The 22,399-nt window shown below is 40.2% G+C and overlaps 1 protein-coding gene across 3 annotated transcripts; it reads left to right on the forward strand.

Annotated features, from left to right (window-relative positions):
• The first annotated feature begins 258 nt into the window (after window positions 1-258).
• On the forward strand, window positions 259-22,175 carry ANKLE2 (ankyrin repeat and LEM domain containing 2). Of its 3 annotated transcripts, none has more exons than XM_075515924.1 (13): window positions 259-360; window positions 4,864-5,337; window positions 6,388-6,579; window positions 7,840-8,033; window positions 9,017-9,205; window positions 9,497-9,619; window positions 10,012-10,078; window positions 10,748-10,929; window positions 12,444-12,550; window positions 13,443-13,636; window positions 14,602-15,328; window positions 15,913-16,044; window positions 18,658-22,175. In XM_075515924.1, exons 2-13 carry the CDS (start codon window positions 4,875-4,877, stop codon window positions 18,893-18,895), a joined length of 2,808 nt encoding a protein of 935 aa, XP_075372039.1. In that variant the 5' UTR covers window positions 259-360; window positions 4,864-4,874; the 3' UTR covers window positions 18,896-22,175. The 3 variants fall into 3 exon arrangements, with proteins under 3 accessions (XP_075372039.1, XP_075372037.1, XP_075372038.1); XM_075515922.1 differs by lacking the exon at window positions 259-360 and adding an exon at window positions 409-652; XM_075515923.1 differs by lacking the exon at window positions 259-360 and adding an exon at window positions 409-652 and having other exon boundaries at window positions 15,913-16,050; window positions 18,642-18,878.
• Window positions 22,176-22,399: the final 224 nt, after the last annotated feature.

Raw genomic sequence — 22,399 nt, forward strand, 5'->3', positions numbered from 1 at the left:
GCGGGTCGCCTGGCTCTTGCGGGGGCAGAGACCGCTCCTCCACCGCGGGGAGCGGAGCGGAGCGGCCCTTCGGCCGCTGCCCCGCCGTGGCTCTCCACCCGGGCCGCGGGCACCGGCAGAGGCGCCGCCTTCCCGACAGGCACCGCGAAAGGCGGGCGGGGGAAAGCGTTCCCGCGGCGGGAGGCTCCGCCGTCCCGTCAGGCACCGGGGCGGAGGCCAGGAGGGAGGGGCGGCGCCGCCGGGCTTTTCTGTCAGGCAGCGGGGCGGGCAGGCCCGGCCTCGCGCAGGGAGGGGGCCTGGCGGGGCGGGGGGAGGAGGAGGAGGAGGAGGAGGAGAGACGGAAGCCGGGAGGCCGCTGAGGTACCGTCCCCGAAGGGCGTGTGGGGAGTGTCCGCGGGCGGGCCGCGGGACGCGGGCCGGGGCATGGAGCGGTGGGTCGGGGCCGCCGGGGGCTGGGGCTCCCTGTGGGGAGCCGGCTGGGGCCGCTGGCTGGGCTGGGAGCTCTTGGCCGCCTGCGCGGTCATCGGCGCCGTGGGCTGGCTGCTGCGGCTGCTGGAGAGGAGGCCGGGCGGCCGCGGGGCGCCGGCGGCGGCCATCTCCTCCCCGGCGCCGCTCTCTGCCGGGAGCCGGCGCTGCAGCGGGAGCCGCCCAGGTGAGAGACTCGGGGGAGGGCGGCGGGGGGTGGCGCTGCCTCTCGCTCTGCGGGAGAGCCGGCCGGGCACCGGGGCACCGCCCGGGGAGGCCTGCGGCCGCTCGGCCTCTCGCCCTTCCTGCCTCCGCGGCCCCAGGGGTCTTCGTCCACGGGGGGAGCTCAGGGGCGCCCGCCGGGCCCAGCCCCGCCGCCGCGGCCCTGCTGCTCCCGCCACCCTGTCCCCTCTTCGACCCGGGCGGTCCCCGGCGCTGCCCTCCGTTCCCGTCGCACGCCTCTGCCCTGCTTACGGCGACAGGGTCGGCTGCTGCCTGCTCCACCCTTCTCACGCGTCCCTGCTCTTGCTCTCTGCTAGCTAAATCCTGTCCCACGCCGAGCCTGCCCTCCCTTACTAGCTCTGGAAATACGTGTTCCTTTCTCGTTCCTGAGAAGTCATCCTTCCCACCCCCCCCGCCCCTTTCTTTTAGTCCTGGCTTTCCTGTAGCTTATTCCAAGTTTGTTTTGCAGTTCTATTTCTGCCACGTAGTTCAGAACTGTTGGCTAATTTGGCAACAGGCAGTATAGACGAAATACCTGATTGAATAGCCACAGTTATTCTGCCATGTGCAAATCCTAGCAGTCAAAATATAGCCCAAGATGGGATATATGTCTCATTTAATTCCTGCCTCAAAAAAAAAAAAAAGTCTGTTTGCTTACATTGCTCATTTACTGAAGGTTTTAATGAGTAGTGGAATAAAGTAATATTGGCATCCTTAAAAGTCAATCATTCATTCTTTCTGGGTACTAGTCTTGATTTTCTTTTCTTTTTTTTTTTTTTTTTTTGGAAGCAGATTCTGCTGTTTCATACTGATGCAGTAAGACAAGGGAAAATACATCTCTTGCCCATTCTTCCAGATTTTGATTTATTTGGAAGAAGCCTCGAACATGCATTTGTCGTTAAAGCAGTTGTTCATATTTGTAAAGCTACTAAAGTAACTTGCAAGACCTTGTGTGCTAAACTAGAAAAGGTAGCTGCATCAGTGCTGCCTGTACTCTGGATCATTTGAAGTTAGATAAAATGCATTTTAAGGTTCAGATAATCACCTTTTGCACCTGCTTGTAGCAAATGATCGAAGGATTATTGTAAAACAGGCAGTTGCTATTTCTCAGGTTTGCGAGTCACACCTTTTGTTTTGGACAGATCAAAATAGGTGATGGGGTTAAAAATGAATAAATGCTGATCTATGTTAGCTGAAAGCTAAATGTCAGATTACAGACATATTTCATGGAAGTTCTATCTTGTCATTCCAACGTTTTTCCTGTTTCCACAGCAAGCTTATTGTAGAAAGCTGTTTGTGCTAACAGTAGGTCTTAAACCAAAGATTAATTTCTTCACTGTTGGTCTGCTTTGTCATTTCACGCTCTGATTTAGTTGTGCCTGAGTTGTAATGGACACATGAAACAAATACTTTTTCTTACATAGTTGAGGAAGAAAATTTTAGGTGCCAAGTTCGATCAAAAGATGAGATACCAGAGAAATCACTCCTTCCCGACATTTTTTACTTAACCACAAGACAAGAAGAAAGATTTTTGCATGTGCTTGCGTACTCCACGTACATGAATTATACATATGTAAGGGTCTCCTCTTCTGCAGAATGATCGTGCTGCTTCTGAACCCTAGACATAGGAGCATTTTCTGAGTTAATTCTTTAAGGCATTATATTGATTCTTTTAAAGTGTTTTCATTGAGCTGTTTCTGCAATAAACTTTCTTGCCTCTGAGTTTTCATCTTTTTTGTGGTTTTTCAGTTATACACTCTCAAAAAGAAAATCAAAAAGAATAGCAAGGTTTGATATTCTTATAATTGACCTCAGGGCCACATTTTATCCCTTGATCAAAACAGAATGGCATCAAATTTATTAAAAAATAATAGGTGATTAAGAATCAGAAATAAATGAGAAAATCTTTCACATCTGTCTTTGCAGTCTTGTGGGCCAGTCAGATAATCGTAACAATGAGGTTGCTTGGAGGTTCAGTAATCATAAGGGAACTAGAATACTTTGGGGAGGCAGCTCAGCAGCATCAACCGTGGCTTTGCCACAGACTGGGGGGTTTTTTTTAAGCTGAAATACTGTCAGTTCCCGTAGTTTCTCAGAGGTTCTAGTTAATACTCATGAAATATTCTGGGACTGAGGTATGTTCTCTAACCACAAGATGTTTAAAATTGGACATTCAAAAAAAAGAAAACTCTCAAAGGAAATGGCCCTCAAAGAAAACAATCCTCAAACTCACACAACTGTCAAGTTGTAATAATATTTGAAAACCTACTTAAGGTTTGGCATTAGCATCTGTTTCCATAGTTTTGCCTATTATTAGAAACGTAATAGTTTTGAAGTCAGATTCTGGTGAAAATTTTACTTGGCTGTATTGACTATTGCTGAAAGTTACGAAAACAGCTGTGTGGGTTTTTTTTTTTTTTATATATGAAAAGTTTGGTTCTTTACCAGCTTAATCCTTGGGCCATTTAGGAAGCAAGATTGTCATGTCTATTTTGTTGGTGTATTTTGTGATGCTACTATTGGCAATACACATGGAAAAATAAGAGAGTTTGACTATACTGCGAGTCTATGATGAAGATGCAGTTTTGGAGTTACTTCTGAGTTTGTACGCTTTGACAAAATGAATAATTAACTTATTAAGATCCAGTATTTAGAATGCTGCATCCCTGCTATGTTAGGGTGCAGCCATTCACCGTTCAAGCCTCGCATTAGTTTCCCAGCCAAAGGTTCTTGCCCATCAGAGTGGATGTTCTGACTCATGTTAAGGACTGCTTGTGCACCCTATTCATAAAGCAGGAGAACTCATAAATCGTGGGTATTTCTCATACTGCCATGTGCATCCACAAATGCTCTTTTGAGGAGATTTAACTTAAAATTACAGGTGATACTGACTTCATACCTGAGAGATTGCTTTGTCTCTAATGGAACAAGATTAGGAGTTGTGTTATTCTAAATATAGCATGATGAAAAAAATAGAAATCAATTCATGTGGAAAAGCTGCAAATGTGTATTCCAGTAGTCTTAGGTTTCATAAATTGAGGATGAAACCTGGAATTGAAAATAAAGTGCTAAAAATGCCATTCACACCTATGCAAACCAGTATAACCCATAAAATGGCTAGGGGGTGAAGGAAGGGTCAATTTAAGGAGGGAGTGAAAGCAAGCTGAAGGAATGTGACAGCCTAATAATTTCTGTTGTAAAGCTGTCCTTTCTAACTAGTGTACAGCAGGAAAAAGTCACAGCCTGTGTGGAGATACATGGATGCAGTATCTGATGAAATAACTTTAAAGCTGCTTATGTTCTGGAGCTGCCCAAATCTATCTTTCAGTTGTGTTTTTCACAGCAAGGAATTTGTATTGGCATCATGTTGGTTTTAGTATTTTCTCACTGACCATGCAGAAGCTGTAAGTGCGTGGATTACATGGAGGGAAGTGAGCTGGGGGACTTGTAGTATCATACCAGTGAGAAGAATCTGCCTTTGGAAATGGAGAAATTCTTCCAGCTCCCGCTCTTTGTTGGAGAGAGAAATCTGAAATCAGCTGTTCTTCTCTTCTGGCTCTTTGCTGTCAAAACAGGGGCTGGGAAACAACATGTGGTGTAAATAGTTCCAGCCTTGCACCATGGCCAGAGATAGACTCCCCTGGTTGCTGCATCATACTTGTGCCTTATACTTTTGTCAGCTAGAAATTCTTACGGAAATAATAGAAATGGTGCTGTGCTTTTAGCTGTAGGTGCTGCCTAACCAGAATCTCTTACTGGGGCTAACTAGTCATCATGTTCTTGTATTCCATTACATACACAGATTGTGCCTTTCTTGGCAGGAATCAAATATTTCTCAGCCTGTCATAAATTTTCATGCATGAACATTCTGGATTGAGTTTTCACTCCAAAAGAAATTTGAAAAGGGCAAACGAATAAAATGTAAGCTGTAAATACTCTTTCAAGTAGTTGAGAGGAGAGGAAATAAACTCTTGGTATAAGTGTGATAGCTTAAAAATATTTTTAATGTGTTGAAAGATATTTTGTCTTCTCAACAACTGCGATAATCTCTTGAGAATCAGATAAATTGTTATGAGACACTTTTTTTACTTGGTTTTAATACAGCATTTAAATAGCAGAAAAAAAGTTGTGGTGTTCTTTACAGTTTATCTTCTCTCTTTTTTGCCTTTCCTAAAGGTGAAATAACAATGGATGCAATATTATCCCGATTGAAGCAGCTCACCCCTGATGAGCTTAGAGAAGAAATTATAAGAGCAGGACTGAAATGTGGGCCTATTACCTCAACTACTAGGTTTATTTTTGAAAAAAAATTGGCTCAGGCGTTGTTGGAGCAGCAAGGAGCGTTGGAGGAAAAAGGATCTGCTCTGTCAGAGGAGGCTGCTGGAAACGTCCCATCTAATAGTGGCCGGGCAGAAACACAAAAGGCTTTGAATCACAACGGTCATGGAAGTGTTTCTGAAGAGGTAGACTTTGGGTACTGTGTAGGTCTGAACCCACCAGAAGAAGATGCTGTGATGCACATGAACTGTTCAGCTCCAGTCTGTGGAGCAGGATGTGCTGATTCACAAATGAGTACTCGGACATTGTCCAGAGACCCTCCGCTATTCTATGGTGTTTGTCCAGTTTATGATGACATATTGGCAAGGAATGGTAAATACTAGTTTCCTTTATTTCCAATGATAAGCCTTTTACAATTGTGTCTAAATAGATCTTTTTCTATATAGCAGGTGATGTGAACGCCACTGTATTAGTATTTTAAGCATCACTTGAAGTATTTTTTTGTTTCTGTAAATAGTGTTTATTGGATCTTCTGAGGCATAGAAACACAGTTATAAGACATCCTAGGTGTTCTGCCATAATAGTCAGTACACATGAGGATCCTCTACTCGATGTAGTACAGATGAAGAAAATGATTTGCTACGAATACTCTCATCCCTCTCAAGAATAAAAAGTAATCCTACAAATAAACAATCAAAACCTATTTATACTGTCATCAACTGAAGCTTAAATGATCTCTTCTAAGAGATTTCATATTTTCCTTTCTATCTTAATGCCAAATAGTCATCTAGAAGCATCAGTCATTCTTCACATTTTATTGATGAATACTGCAATAAGGAATTATTAAATTACCTAGTGGCAGGATTACAGTAGTGCATAAAGGATCATTTACTCTGAGACAGTAGAAAGTTTTCTTTCTCATAAAAAGGATATTCAGATATCTTGATTTGAACAAATTAATGTTAATGCAAAAGGAGAGGAAGGAGAAGGATTTGATTAATACCTAGGGTTCTGCGTAGAGGTCTTAGAGTTGTGACAGTGGATCATTTACATAGTTCATCTTTCGGAACAAGAGACCATGGAAAGTAACATGAGTTAATAAACCCTGAGTTTGCTTTTCAGTCTGGATGTGAAGTACTTGCTTGTTGAAGCTGGCCCATCTATTAAAAAAGATGTTCAGATATTGATTGATATGCATGGCTGAGCACCGTACACATATCTCCTGATGGTAGCTGGAGCGTGTAAAATTCTTCTACTCAGTTTCCGAGGGAGAAAACGTAAAAGGACTTTTGATTCTTATGCTGTATTTGGTAGAGAAACAGTTTGAGACCAAAGCTGGAAGGACAGTCTGAGAATTTTGTAATCTGTTTCTAGGAACAAATCTGAGATTATTGAAATAACTTTGATTGTACTTTGTTGCAGAGAGAATACATGTTTATGAAGATAGAAAGGAAGCTCTCCAAGCTGTTAAGATGATTAAGGGTTCCCGTTTTAAAGCTTTTTCAAACAGAGAAGATGCTGAGAAATTTGCTAAAGGAATCTGTGATTATTTCCCATCTCCAAGCAAGTCCTCTTTATGTTTGTCTCCAGGGAAAGTGGGATCATTTAACAGAGGTAAGTGAGGGTGTTTATCTGTGTACAGTAGATGCAATATACAGTCTGTTAATTTTTTATGAGAGAAGAAGCAACAACTTCATAACCAATATACTAATAACAGAAAAAATTTCAAAAGGTGAAGCATCTTAATAAATTGAAGTCCCTTTAGAGTGATGGTGTTTTAAGATAAGCTGTAAACAAATGTTAGATCACAGCTCCAGAGCTTACTCACCAAATAAAATTACTGTATAAATAGATAAGACAACCAGTATGTAATTACATTTTTTTCTGTGAAATAAATTAGAAACAGGCAATAAAAAGCATATTTTAATTTTTTAATTCGAATCTGGTTTTACTTCTGTATAAAATGATACTGTCACTGGAGAAGTCATCCTTAAAGTTAATTGATGCTTTTCCAAGAAAGGACCACCAAAGTTTATATACAGAAATAAAAAAAGAAGTAGAGTATGTTGGAATCCTGCCATTTCTTTTGTAAAGAACTACCACAGAAGTAAATTAGAGCCCCGGGAATCTATGGAAAGACTGCTTTTTGTGTTTTAAAGCATAAGGTTTGGCCTTCAATGGGTGGTTTCTATGGTCTATATTACGATAAAGTAAACTGGTTACTTTTAAAAGCAATTGTCGTCGTTCTGGTTCGCATGAATTTTACACTAAAAAATGTTGCTATTCTTCTAAAGCTGAAATGTTGGTAATGGCCTGCATAGATATGTTGCTTAGTAGTCTATGGTTATATTTGGTAGAGTTTGATTTTACTCATGGACTTCAGGATTTTCAGGTTTAATAAGACTCTGATAAAATTGCACAGTATGTTAAAACCGTACTTAATTGTTAAGTTCGTAAGTTCAGAAATAAAATGGTAAACACTGATAATATTTCACAATGTTCCCAGTTGCTAAAGGGACTCAGTAGTCACAGAACTGCAAAAGCATTTTTAATATTCAGAAAGTTCTTATTTCTTGTTGAATTTTGCTTTTAAGTTTGGATGGAAGCAGATTGGTAATTATAAAATTTACCAGTCCTTATTAAATTCTGAAACGGTTTTACGTGATGATTAAGTCATAATCTCCTCCCTCCCTATTACTAACCACTAGTATTTTTAAATGTCTTGTCGTTGACCTCAGTTTTTTTACTCCTGTACATTGAAGATGCACAGTTAATACATATTATAGTTTAAAAGCTTATTTTCATCGTCTGGCAATTAAAATAGTGATCACTGAAAAGAATATATCTAGAAACATGTTACCTGTGTTTTGATAGATGGCTTATGCTCCCCTGACACCGAAACTGCTAATAAGGAGAGAGCCAACAGTTATAAAAGTCCACGTACTCAAGATCTTACTGCTAAACTTCGGAAAGCTGTCGAGAAAGGCGATATAGCAACATTTTCAGAACTTATTTGGAGTAACCCTCGCTATCTGATTGGGTCGGGAGACAATCCAACAGTTGTACAGGTAAAAAAAATAAAATGGAAAACTCCAAGTTCTGGTTTAGTGATTCAGCTTTGAGGCCTGATAAGCAGAACTGGAAGGAATGTGTTGTTTCCTACTCTTCCTTGTTTTCCACTAGTGCAAAGTTTCTCAGTGTTTATTGATACTAGCTGAAAGCTAAGAGAAACAAGGCAGTTGTCTGTCTTGCGTAAGTCACCCATCATAACTGAGAGTTCGCTTTGCTCCAGAAGAGCTCGAGTAAAGAAACTGAGTATGCAGTTCTTTAGGGGAAGAATAGTTTTATCCAGTAGTGAAGGAATAGTCTTGTCTTCATATAGTATTGATCTCCTCCAAATAATTCCAGTCTTTTTTAAATGGAATGATTTTAAGGAATGGGGTAGTGCCTAAGCTGTAGCTAGGTGTTCCTACAGCACTACTTACCTAGGCATCACCATTACATTTCAAAACGTGCTCTGCATCTAAAATCCATGTATAAGGTACTGGTTAGCAGATGCTGACAATCTTACTTTAACAAATGACTTCTATCAGACCAGCTTTGTGAAGCTGTTGACATTTTGTATGTAATATATTACAACAAACTGAATTATATGTATGTACAGATCCATTTTCCTGCTGTTTTTATACACTGAACTTCTTCTCTCCTTTTATTATGTGATATCTTAATATACCTTCTTTGCCACGTTTTTGCGCTAGATGTAAAAAAAGACTATAGCTGCATATAAGAAGAATTTTGTTAATTGTAAGGGCAATGTGGGTGTAAAGATGCGTAAGTCTCTACAATATCGTATAATTTACTGCAGTTCTGAATGTTTATGTACTGTTTTGTAAACATCTTTGCCTAGTAAAATATTAAGAAACAAAACCCTAAATATAAGACTCAGTGTTACAGCCTTTGTATTTTCACAGTTAAGTCAGTTAAGCATACGCGCCTAGGCAAGCTGTTAAGATTTCAGTTCGTTCTAATGTTTGTCTTTTTTTTTTTCCAGGAAGGGTGTAGGTACAATGTCATGCATGTTGCTGCCAAGGAGAATCAGCCTGGTGTCTGCCAATTATTACTGGACACTTTGGAAAATCCTGAATTTATGCGGCTTATGTATCCAGATGATAATGATATAATGTTGAAGAATCGCATCCAATATATTGTTGACCTTTACCTTAATACACCAGATAAAATGGTAAGATTTGAATGGTTGCCAGTTTCTTATTATTATGGAAACAACTGGAAGGTGTTAAGGATGTGTGAGGGGGAAGGGAAATGAATAGAAGGGGACACTTCTAGCAAAATGAGCTATTCGTGAGTATTGTGGGTTTTAATAATCATTATTCTACAGCATGGTGGGAAAAGATCCATTAAGAGCCCTGATAATTAGTCATGACATTTATTTACTTTTCCCAGTCTCTAAATGAAATACGTGGGATTGACATGTTTCCGAATGCATGTGAATTTTCCCTTTTTCCCACTGCAGGGATTTGATACTCCATTGCATTTTGCCTGTAAGTTTGGGAATTTGGACGTCGTTAATGTGCTTACCTCACACCCAGCTATTGTAAAAAATCCAAGAAACAAATACGATCAAACTCCAGCAGAAGTAAGTCTCTCCATGTCCACAACAAAACCAAAAATGTTATGCCTAATCAATATTTTTCAAGTTCAAACATTTACTAACTACTGTCGATAGAAGGCTTGTAGTAAGATACTAGTGTCATGATTAGAGTGTAAATCTTTGATAACATTAAAAATATTTTATGTTGATTGTATCTGGGGAAAAGTGCTAGATGTTACGATTCACTGCCTTTTCTTTACAGTATCCATTTTATGGATGTGGCTGTAGTTTAGTGGTTTGTTCTACTCTGAATTAAAAGTGCTGGATGAGATGGGTAGAGGCCAGTAATGTGACTATTCAAAAAGAACACACAGTGCAATTGATTTGAGATCGATGTCTTATGCTTTACTAACAAACAACTAAAATTATATTAACAGGTAGTTTGTGAAAGAAGCAAGAATAAATCTGCAGAATTGAAAGAAAAACTGAGAGAGTACTTGAAAGGTCTGTATTCAGTTTTATACTGCATCAGGCATGTATTTTGGCTCTTTGCTGTCTTCTATTCTGTTTGCTTTCTGTAGCATTCCTGTTCATAAATGATGCTACTGTACAGTAGCAAAACCAAAGAGAAACGCTAAAACTGACAAGGAACAGAAAACTTTGTCTTTTAAATTACATGGTCAGAACTCTTACTGTACGGATCACAAGGTTATCCTCATAGCTCTGTAACACAGGCATGGCCCTTATTTTATTCAGTGAGCCTGAAGCAGAAAGTTTAATCTAAAAGGAAACAAAAGACCTTTACAGAGCGAGAGATTTATTTGTCACGCTGGGGAGTCATGTAATTTCTTTGACATAAAACTTTTCACTGTTTTGTCACATGCGGGTTTAGGCATTTGCAGAAGGAGGTTTTGAAATTTGTTGAAGATCCTTAGGGAAGGGATATATGTATCAATGCAGGCATTTTTGTATTTGAGAGCGAAGGGAGCCTGTACTAAAATACAATCTGTAAGCAGGCAATAAATATTGAAACGGTGAGTTTGAATTACAAGTAGTTTTACTAACGAAATAAAGTCAGATGGTTAAGTATATGGGTGTATTGATATTCTAGGAAGAAGCAGCAGGATAATGTAAAATAAACTTCTTAAGAAAGCTTTGTATTATTTATTTTAGGTCGATACTATGTACCGCTCTTGAGAGCAGAAGACAATTCCTCAGCTCCTGTAATTGGTGCACCATGGTCACCCGATCAGACGGACGATAGCCCCCAAAAAACTTTATCTAAATACACTGGCAGCCCCAAAGATCCAGTATTGTCAATAAGAGCTTTTGCAGGCCCCATGAGCCCCTCAAAGGTAAGGAGAGAACTTCCTGTGACTCTAATGCCTATTTTTTCCTTTTTTTTTTTTTTAATAAAGAACAGTCAGAAGATCCACCCACGGTTCATTGTGTGGTGTAGCTTGCTCCTGTTACAGATTGTGGCGCTCTTTTTCTTGGATCTTCCTCCGTAGAGAAGGAGAAGCACAGAAACTTCTAAATATTTTTTATTGCTGAAAACATAGAAACGTTTGGTGTAAATAAGAGTGGAAGTTCAGTCAAAAGAAAGTTGTTCTTTTCTTTTTCCTACTAGAATCTATTCGAAGAGCACTCTTTGACAGACCTTTCGTTGTCTTACAGATAATTGCTCTAACTTTCTAATCTGAAAGCAAGCCTTTCAATGCGGTTATGAATCGGTTTGAAGAAATCTTAACTATATCTTTATCTCCTTTCTAGAAATTGATAACGTCCAGAAACTGGATGTTAGAAGCAGTTTATCACCTCTGCTTGTTGAATTAACATTAATATTTTTTTCTAAATGGAAAAACTGACGACCAAGTAGTAGGTGGTGGGATAGTTTTGGAAAAGTGTTGATTGTATAGAGGAAAAGCAAAGTCTTTAGTTTTCAGGAGGAATACTTAGATACCAGTTAAATATATTATGAATTTATAGGCATTTCGTTTTGACTCATCTGTTTAGTATGAACATGCTGGAAGTATGACGGCTTTAGAAATAGTGAATAAATACAGTTGAGGACTTTCTGTCATCCTGATGGTTGAGTTCTTCCAGGACTGAGTTTTACCAAAATGCTTAATGCTTTTTCTTCTAAATACGCTCATTGGTCAATTTTCTGTTCACCTGACAGAAATGTAAATACATTTTATAATCTGAAAAATTTTACCTAGGGTGTAAACAATGCATTATTTTGATAACTGACAGATGCTTTTAATGCCTGAATGTAATTCGTAGTCATTGTTGCTGATTTTTGTCATCCAAAGGCATAAAGTTTGGGATCGTACAAAAATCCATTAGTTTATTCCCTTTAGCAGTTCAAATTCAAACTTCAAAATAAACAGCAAGATTATATCCTAATAATTGTAACAAGTCTGTGGAATTAAATACATACGTCTAAAAGCATCACCTTTGCCTCCTGGAAACCAGTGACCAAGAGAGCATTTATCATTAAATAAAATTATAATGGCACGGGAATATTATAAGACATACCTGTTTCCTGCTGCACACAAATTAAAACCAGGCAGACTTAGTATCTGTACAGTTTACTTGAAGGTGGTTATACGCTATGGTTCTTACTCTTTTAATAAGCAGTTAGGAGATCAAAGTAACCGGCAATACTGGGAGGAGTAACTTTAGATCCAGTATGAGATTCTTCATAGCTAGAGTTGAGCAATACTTGTGGCAGAACTTGAGTTGTTTACGTGTAGACAGCAAACAGCTAAATGTTTTCTAGACCTATGGGTAGACATTTAGCCAGCACTGAGTTAGCTTCATATTGCAGGGGGTAGGTTTTTAAAATTATTTCTGTTTTTTAAAGGCCGAAGAATTTCGCAGGCTTTGGAAGACTCCACCTCGAGAGAGAGCTGGCTTCTTTCACAATGTCAGGAAATCTGATCTGGAGAGAGGTGTTGAAAGAGTTGGAAGGTATCTAAAAGCGTATCAGTATAAAAAATTAGCAATAGAGCAATTAAAAGCAAAAGGCTTGTGCTGAAAGTATGGGTATTACTTACTGAACGATATCCTAGGGCAAAAGTTACTGGCAGAAATGTTTATGAAATTAATTGTAGTTGGATTTTTACATGTATTTTTGTATAAACAAAATAGCTAAAAATGTGAGAGCTAGCTTTCTTAGCTTTGGAAATAAAGAAAAAGATATTTTAACTATTGGTATAATGGTATGTATAGGATGCTTTTCTCAAAGATTTCCTTGCCTAATTTGTCAGAAGATCTAAAATTATGCATAGCCTACTTTTTTTGTAAAATTGAGGGGTTGTTAAAAAGATAGCAGGATGAAAAGATCCTAATACAATTGTTCTGCTTTATAAAAGCTGTGTGTTGTGATATGTGTCCTTGCTGTTAAAATACCTTGTATCAGCAATATACGGAAGAAACACACTTTGTTAAAAGCTGATTAGATTTCTTTCTTTAAAATAACCCCTCGCTTCCTCCTACCTTCTCCCATTCCCAAATAGAAAAAGCTATTGAATGGAATATCGTTCAGAGTATGCCTGCATCAGTGGGGATTCATCTCTATCTGATGTCTAGATACAGTCAGCTTACAAATAGCAATATTTATGGTGCTAACTTTAAGAATCGTAGATTAAATTTGAAAAATATTCTAGAAAAAAATTAGACGATACTGTGCTTGCTAAGGATGTGTGTATCGCTGTTGCAGACTGTTGATTGTTGCGGAATTGTGTTGCCTAGTTGCACGTTTATACTCCTATTAATAGCTGATAAAATGTGTTCAGAAAAGTTATTGTCAAACTAATATTTATGTCTTCACAAATGATTCGTTTTATTTTATTTATTGCAGGGAGTTAGCTCATGAACTGGGGTTCCCGTGGGTTGAATACTGGGAATTTCTGGGCTGTTTTGTTGATCTGTCTTCCCAGGAGGGGTTGCGAAAATTAGAAGAGTACCTGAGTCATCGGGAAATGAGCGAAAAGGCTCAGCAAGAAACAGGGGAAAATGAAACCTGCAATAGATATAAAACTCCACATCCCTCTGGTAAGAAAAGGGCAAATGCTACAAACAACGGCTTGTACCTAGGGAGAAGAGGGAGAGAAAAAGCTTGGTGCCCAGGGGAAGTGGTATTCACCTGTTGTGCTTGCTATTATTAATCTGTTATCCAAACAGTCTCATTATAGTATTGAAAAAGTAGCTAGCACCACTGTGAATGTAGGAGAATTAGAACAGACCTCATTAGATGTTCGTTATCCTTCATATGAAGTACTTTCTTTGATTGTAACCCCCAAATGAAATTCCTATAAGAAAACCTCTATTTTCAGCATGTTTTTCCTGAGAATATTTGGGAATTTGTCTTGGGGGATAGAATTTTGTAATCCACAGATAGAGAATAAATAACTTCTTAAAATAAAGGAATAATTCTTTACAGTTGAGGGTGAAAGACACACTGAACAAAACCCGGGAAAGCTCTTATACCTTCTTAGACCACTACTTGCCATGTGTTTATGGAAGGCACGCACTAGTCCCAAATCTTTGCGCTCCTTCCTCCTTCTTTCCTGTGTGATTAATAGATCTGAGGGGGCTCTGGTACCTGGGATAAACGCGGGCTGACAAGACCCTGAAGGATAGTCATTGGACTAGTCATAAGCCTCTGTGCTTTGGAAGAGATGAAAACTTAAGCTATTCTATATTAGTGACATTTTCCTACCCTGTTCTGATTTATCCAGACTTTATCCTTTGTTGCTGGTTAATGATTGAAGCGAGGAGCTTAGGAAATAAGGTTCTCAAATGACTAGGATATAAAAGGATATGCGCAAAAAAGATACAGCTGTAATTTTGCATTTGTAGCTTTAGTTAGGTGAGTTCATGCTGTTGCGTGAATAAAATTAGAGAGGGCTTCAGTCAATAGAATAAGGCGTAGAGATTGTGTATTTGTTCTTAGTTCATTTGATTGGCGTTCCATTGAAAGTCTTTTTATGTGTTGCTCTTATTAAAATTGTTTACAGGCAAGAGTAAAAAGTGCTGCAATTCTATTTCTGTTGGAGCATTTTTGGATGAGGATGATGATGACATGAGCTTAGAAGAAATTAAAAACAGACAAAATGCAGCACGGAATATCAGCCAACCTCTCGTGTCCAAAGAACCTAGCATCGATGCTATTGGAGACGCCGAGTGTGATATCTTGTCAATGGAGCGTACGGTAAACATTATAGAAACTTCAGATCACCCTCGGCACTATGAAAAGGCGGTTTCTTCCAGCAAAAATGGATTTTGTAATCCTGTGGCCAGTGAAAGGATAATTAGTGACAGAAGGCATTTGCATGATGGAGAAGAATGCCTTGTGTCGCCCATTTCCAGTTTCATGTCAGAATTTGAAAGCCTGTCATTCCAAGAACAAGAGGTTGCAGGAGAATCAAATAAAATACCTGAAAAAACTGAGAATGAGAGAATTCTGGCTGAAGGAACGAGTCAGGTGAGAATATCCAAGGACCAGCTGGATAAGACCTGCTATGCAGTTTCACTGGCAAGTTCTTCTGAGCCAAGTATTACGGGTAAACCTGGAGAGACCAAGTTAAGGACAGAACACAAAATTCCATCAGAAAAGGGGAGACTGTCCCTGGAATCTGGAATCCACACTAATGAGGCACAACAACATCCAGAACTTTCTTCCCAGAAATTTCTTTTGAAGGCTTCACCCACAAATGACAATTCTAAGAAGTTATTCCTGCTTGGGTAAGAATTGTCTTTTTTAACAACATGTATTTGTCCTTTGGTTTATTATGCAAAACAAGATGCTTTTTATAATATCACTGACAGCAAAGTTGATTATGTGATACTTAAGCAACACTAGTTGCAGTCAGCCTTGAATGATCGTCTTAAAGTGCTTCAGTGCTTGTACAGTAGCCATACAGTTCTCTTGCAACGAATTACCTGAATACCGTATCTAAAATGGAAGGAAGGAAGAAGAGAAGTCTTTGTGCCAAATCAGTTTCAGTAAACACTTTGTTAATGTAAGTCAGGCTCATCATGAAGTCACAAGCCTGTCAGATGAACGGTAAACAGCAAAGTGTTTACTACACTCTTGGGATGTCCTCAGACAAGATTTTCAAAACTTTTATTTTATGAGACTACTGCTTGGTAATGGACAGTCATTTAAGCGCTGGCCTGCTGGAAAAAGTTCACGGAGAAACTCTGTGTATAGAGGAGCGTGGGCAATTTGTTTGCTTGTATCAAAAATAAATGTTTTGGAATGGGGATGTTTTACTGCCTGAACAAATACATAGTTCTCTTTTCATCTGGTTCTGTTTGTATTCTAGGGAGCAGCCCTCGAAGCTGGATAGCGATGTCTTGGCAGCTATAGACGCAGTAGAGATCGATCCACAGAAATACCCAATTATTTACAAATGGAAACACGCGGTGCAGTCGTACTCTTCGTCTGACAGGCAAAGGTATTTCTGCACATTTGGTCAACTGAGTTGAAATAAAATTTTTAGCGGGTCAGCTGCAGAACAGCTTGAGTAGCTAGAATTTCAGGCCTCGTTGCTCACAAAAACCTTGTTTTAAATATTCAACTGGATTAACTATTAGTGTGTTTCTGAAATTAATCACCAAGCCTTTGTGGCTGGTGTCTGTTAATAAGGAAAGTTTACTTTTACTGGTGCTGCAGTCAAATTCCTTCCATTACACTGCGGTTCCAAATAACTTCAGCATAACTATACACAAATCAGACAGAAAATGAAGGTCTCGAGAGCGTAAGTGTTTTCCAGTTGGCAAATGTCTCAGTTTGCTGATGTGTTGCTTAGTACTTGGATCCTTAATTGGTCTTACTGGTAGTTACGCTGTCAGTTGGTCATTCATCCCTGTTGTGGATGCAGTGCAAAACTCTTGTATTGCTTTGAGGTACTTGGGTTGTGCAGAGTGATGTTAAAGTGAACTTAGTATCTGCGGGCATCTTTTTATTACTATTTTTATTTGTACCCTCTCTTACCCAGTCCAAAGGAATTGTTAGCGTGAACCACGGGGTGTGTTAAGTTTTTAGGGAGAACATCATGTTTTGCTACACAAATAATGGAAGCAGGCTGCATTTGTTGGGAGGCCCGAGTACACGTTACGCCGCTTACACGTTTCGTTTTGAATGCTGTTGCTTTTGGGGACCCAAAGCGACAGTTTTCATACCAGCAGCTTCTTCTGGTGGTTGTATTAACATGAAGGTTTATTTCCGTTGTGACAGACATTGGTCAGAGCACTGAAGAGGCCCTCGCTTAGGCAGCCTGCAACTCGTACGTAGTCATGATAAAGTTCTCAGGAAGGAAACGGATGACCCAGTGCCACACAACAGATTGGAAAGGAGGCAGGAACAGAAAGCTATCAAATGACCTGTACTGACTTCTATTTTTTGCTTGTTTCTTCTAGCTTTCTTAAATGCATGAAATTGCACTTACTGTGAGAACTATTTCCGCTAAGAAGTTCTCAATATAGATACTAAACATGAATTTTTCAAAACATGCTTTAAAGACAGAACCTTTAAAGCTCTGTCAGAGCTTGTGGGAATTTTAAAAATATAATTGAGTGGCTTTATGGGCCACAAAATTCCGAGTGGGTGTTGGGAACCAGCAGCTGAGAAGTGCAACTGTGTTAAGTTAGCAGAGACTGGAGCAGGAGGAATGTTGTGGAAAGAGCTGCAACAACATGTGGCAGGGCTGAAAAAAGTGCAGATGATAAGTGGAAGGAGAGATGCTGCCCAGTGCTAAGCACTGGGAAAGAAAGAAGCTTCCTTTTGTCTCTGGATTGCAACCAGTGCACTAAGTGGGGCCACCAAGTATAGTTTTAGAAAAAACCAGGAAGCTCACAAAGATTTTTCTGTGATTTAAAGTGGAGTAGGAACAGGCAAATATTTTCATGCATCTGGTTGATACCATGTCCTTGTACCACTTCACTTCTCAAAGTCAAATTCCCTCATCCCCCGATTTTTGTGATTAATTTTTTGAAAGAAATAGGCTCATTATTAGGCTTTTTTCATTCTTACTCCACTGTCTGAAAGGTCCAAAGTGGTCTTCTAAGGTGCTAAAATTTAACACAAGAGTTTTAGCTGTAATCACTGTTCTGTCACTTAAGTAAAAACGATTACTGTAATTAGTTGACAATGCCAAGGCTTGCTCTGTCAGCCTCCTTAATTTGGCAGTGCCACCTCTGCCAAAAGCAAAGAAATGGCACGCTAGATCCCTTTGTGTTTAGGTACGTAGGATTTTGACTGCAAAAATGAGCCCTAATGATACAGGGACCAGTAGGTCTGTCAGAAGAAAATTACTTTCAAAAGGTTTTAAATAAGCTGTGTGCGTGTGTATCGTTCATCGTTGGGGGGTGGGTGGAGTCTGATTTATTTATTTTTAAAAACCTTATAAAATATCTTTAGCTGATAGCATGTTTTCTGTAGTGGCTCATCTTAAGAAATTGCCTCACATGTAAAAGAAAGGACAGGAATGATTCACGTATGCTAGAAACAACCTTTCGTCGTTCTGCCTTGCTTAAGATAAAATTTAGAGAAAAAGGGAAGGTTTTTTACTTTAACAAAGGAAATATTTTGCTCTGCTTTCAAAGAAATTTTAGATCCTAGTTCTCATTGATTTAAGAAAAAATCTGACGCTGAGGATACAGCAAAACTACTTCCGTGGCATCCAAACACCAAGATGATTTTGAAAAGGAGGGGGGAAATCACGCTCAGCCACAGCACGAGCTGCGGCACTAACCACGATCAGGTCGGCTTGGGTCTTGGTGCCCTTTTCTGATGGGGGCGTTGGATGAAAAGTGCCCAGGTGCTGCACAAGCGCCCCTTCCTTTTCTGAATGGCCGTTTTGGAGCAAATGACATCTGACCGATGAGGCAGCCTGTCTGCATGTAATACATTGTGCTGTCGCTGTTTCTTCGCAGACCTGTCTCTGACCAGTTATTTTTCTCTGCTGGTGCATTATTTCTAAGATCTACAAGTGGCACCGAGTAGCAGTACTGCTCTCCTTATTGCAGGCTTCTTAACAAAATGCAAAACAACTTCTTGTTTCTTTCAGTTGGCCGAGTCCAGCACTGAAGGCAAGATTCAAGTCCCAAACCTTCGCTGCTGGCCTTCCAGATGCTTCAGCGTACTCTAATTCAGGAAGAAATAGTCCCGTAACAGGAAGTCCAGGAAAATATGGCAATGCCGCCTCGTTCTCTCCAGACCCCGGGAGTCCTGGGCGCTACAGTCCAGCTTGTGTCAACCACGCGCTGTTAAAACTGCGTTACTTTTCAGAGCCTCCTGCCCACTAAAATACGATTCATCTTCCCAGGACTTCAATTATATTTTCATTGTTAGAGTGGAGGAAAAAAACCTGCAATGTTACTGAAGTGACATGAGGTTTGTACTTGGCTATTTATTTTTCCTCAATTGAGGACAACTGTATGTTAAAAAAAAAAAATTGAATATATGTCTTTATGCCATATACGAGATGATAGATTACTGGTGATACACGAGAAATTAGTGACAGTCAGTGCAGTTGTCCAGTAGCTATGAATTAACCCTTGTTGCCAGTAAACCAGTGAGCTGAACCTTTACGTAGAAACGGTGGTATTTCACTATCGCCAGTTGTCGTTACTGCAATGAACCCGTTAGCCCTCAACTGCATTTCTTTTGCTGGGGTAGTCTGGAGGAAGCACATCATCAGTAAACAGAAATCTTGTGAGAGGAAACTGAGGGCAAGAAGTAAAATGTTCTTCCGCTTGCAGGGGGAACGCGCAAAGCCTAAAAGAAAGCCTGGGTAATGACAGCTTTCCAGTACTGAGTAGGAATGTGAAACCCTGTGCATAAACAGAAAGTAAGTGTTTGTAGCCAGCAGTCTGGGCTAGACAGTTGAAACACACACACACACTCTGATATATGTGTGTATGTATGCACAAATTTACACAGAAAACCTTGAGTCTTTGCTTGTTCTGAGGCTGTCAAAAACACCGTGATACACTGTTTTAGTAAAGGGGCACTACAGCAATTACTGGTATTCCTGTAAATGTTAGTTTGAAGGTTAAAAGAAAATAAAAGTTAGCTGCTTTTTTTTTCCCCACGGACGCTTTTAATGTTAGCAGATTTTAATAGCTATTACACACAAGCACATCAGCAATAATTGCAGCAAATTTACCAGCAAGATACCTTAATGGGCTAGTTTGTAACACGTGAGAGCGGTAGCCAGTGACCCATGATGCGGGGCCTTATTTCCCAACTGTAAAGAGAGAGGAATAAGGACTAAAAATATTTTTATTGAAATCTAAGCTTTTACTATGTCTCTAGTCTTGATGTGGTAATGAGGTTTTGTTACAGCAGTCAATAATTTTATTCTTTAGCCTTCTGTAAGAATGACTTGTTTCGACAGTACGGCGCAGAGACTGAAGAATGCTTTTCAAAACTCAGACGACAGTTTTCCCTATCAACCTTAATGGTTGTAACGTTGCTTGAAAGAAGGCTTCCAGAAATGGAGCGCTCTAGTCTTGATAGCTCTCTAGATAACAATAAAAAGAAAAACCTATCCCTCGTTACAGCATCAATCTGTTCAGAAACTTAAAGTCTGCCAAGGCTGTGCTGGTAAAAAGGGACGGATGTGGACTCACTGGTGCCACACAGGAGCTGAGAAAGCATGGACCAGCCTTGGGCGTCTGTCGGCTACGGCCACGGCTCCAGCAGCTCCTGTTGTAGGCAGGGCGGGGTAGCGCAGGAGCAGTCGGGCATTCCCCACCCGTAGGGCTCACCGCTGCAGAGGCTGGATTCAAGGAGCCAGCGCTTGACAGGTTTGATGGCTGTTGCACGCTGCAGAGTGACTGTTCGTACACAGACTACACCCTTCCATAGGTTCATGATTTGGTACAAACCTAAAAAAAAAAACCCTGCACTTACTTAATGCTTTTGCAAGCTTAATAGTGCCTTTTGTAACATATTTTTTTTTAATTAAATTCGTGTTCTTTTAGAGGTTTTTAAAAAAGTGGCATCCACTTACTATGGGCACGTAAAATAGTTTTTCTTCTGGGCTTTCTGCACGGAACGTGTTTTAATGTCTCTAAGTAAGTTTGATTATTTGGTGCGATAGCTCTCTGCTGTGGGAGAGCATACCTGTTTGTTGTAGAAATTATTTTTTAAAAAAGGCTTATTTTAGCTCTTTCTTTATAATTACCCCTATTTCCAATGAGCTAGACATTAGAAAGAGCTACTTGACACAAATGACTGTCAGTCGGTGATATTCCAGACAAACTGGGGGGGTGGGGGGGAGTCATTCTTTAAGAGACATTTAAAAAAACCCAACATAACCTGCTCTTACCCAGTACATTAACTGACCTTTTCATAAAGGGGTTTTTTTCAGTCTGGTTTCTGATGCAGCAGTTGCTGTGGTCTCAAACAAGTTTTTTTAGGTCCCAAAATCCTAGTTTTACTTTAAAGGGTTTGGGGTTTTTTTTGTTTGGGGGGGGGGGGGGGCACAGAGTGTAGGTTTGGAGGGGTTTTTTTAATAATTTAATGTGAATGATGTCTTTGTCATTCTGGAGAAATCAGTCAGCTGATGAGTAATTGCTGAATACCATGTTAAAGCCAAATCCATGTGGCCGGTTGCAGCTGCTCTTCTCCACTGTGGTCCTTCTTGAGCTGTCACATGGCGACTTTGCCCTTTTGCTAAGAGTTTGGTACAGAGCCGGGAGACTGATCGTAACACTCGCCTACTTTTTCCTTTTTTGTTCTTCTTACCTTTATTACGCTTTGCTTTCTGTTTTTAATATTTAAATGTATGTTACTGATAGGTACATGTAGCCAGACACCCACCACCACCACACCCTCACCGTTCACTTTGTAATTTTGTTTTGGTTCGGTCGAGAGACTATTTTTGAACTGTGTTATGCAATGTGCATTAGTCCCGTTGTACCGCATCTTAAGTAGTGATTTTTCTAACAATATATTTACTTCAGTTATTAAACAAAAAAAGAGCAATTTATGTAGCAATTTGATCATTGGTGATTCGTGAAGAAAGCTCTTCCACACGGAGCCTGTGGAGACACTTTAAATCAAATCGATATTGCTTGAATTGTGTTTTCTTGGCCAAAAGTTCCCTTTTAAAGGTGGGGGGTTTTTAATTAGCCAAGTGTCATGTTAAAACTACAGTTACCCCGCTCTCTATTAAAAAAAATTAATGAGTAGCTGAAAGTGTCGCACTGTGTTTAGTTCATGGGGCGTGGGGCAAGTAGCTGGGCTGATAACCATGAGGTGGCAAAGTATGACTGTGTCCAGGCCTTACTAACACAACTCCCTCCCTCTTTTGCGTGTGCGTGCACAGCGACACTGGATTATGCCACCAAGGCCTTGAACAGTCTCAGAATGTTTAAGAGACAGGAAGTCTGAATACTGTAAAAATTATGTACTTAATTTTAAATTTCCTACTGCCCCCACCTTAGGTGCCGCTGAAAATGTCAATTGCCATACATGTGCAGAGAGGTGGTGTGTGTCCTCTGGCTGCCCACCCAGCACCTGTGCATGGGCGGGGGGGCAGAAGGGTACCTATGTGAGCGGGTACATGTACACACACACAGAATTGTCACCTTACCAGCTTTGCTGTTCCTGCTCCACGTGGCGGTAAGTGACCCAGCCCTGGGACTCCCCAGCAGGCTACGACTAGAGTATGGCAGTCCCCTCTTGTACACTAAGTGCCTGGGTGGTTCAGTAGATGATGATAATGAACTCTGAGGTAGCTCCTGTCCCAGGTTTACATTTCAGATATTTGGAGTGAAAAGGAGAAAGTTGGTAAATGA

The sequence above is a fragment of the Mycteria americana genome, chromosome 13 (assembly GCF_035582795.1).
Source record: "Mycteria americana isolate JAX WOST 10 ecotype Jacksonville Zoo and Gardens chromosome 13, USCA_MyAme_1.0, whole genome shotgun sequence".
NCBI lineage: Eukaryota > Metazoa > Chordata > Aves > Ciconiiformes > Ciconiidae > Mycteria > Mycteria americana.

Coding starts and splice junctions, on each gene's coding strand:
- ANKLE2 (XM_075515922.1), top strand. CDS start 424: ATGGAGCGGTGGGTCGGGGCCGCCGGGGGCTGGGGCTCCCTGTGGGGA. Junction 653..4,863: donor CTGCAGCGGGAGCCGCCCAG/GTGAGAGACTCG, acceptor CCTTTCCTAAAG/GTGAAATAACAATGGATGCA. Junction 13,637..14,601: donor TAAAACTCCACATCCCTCTG/GTAAGAAAAGGG, acceptor AATTGTTTACAG/GCAAGAGTAAAAAGTGCTGC.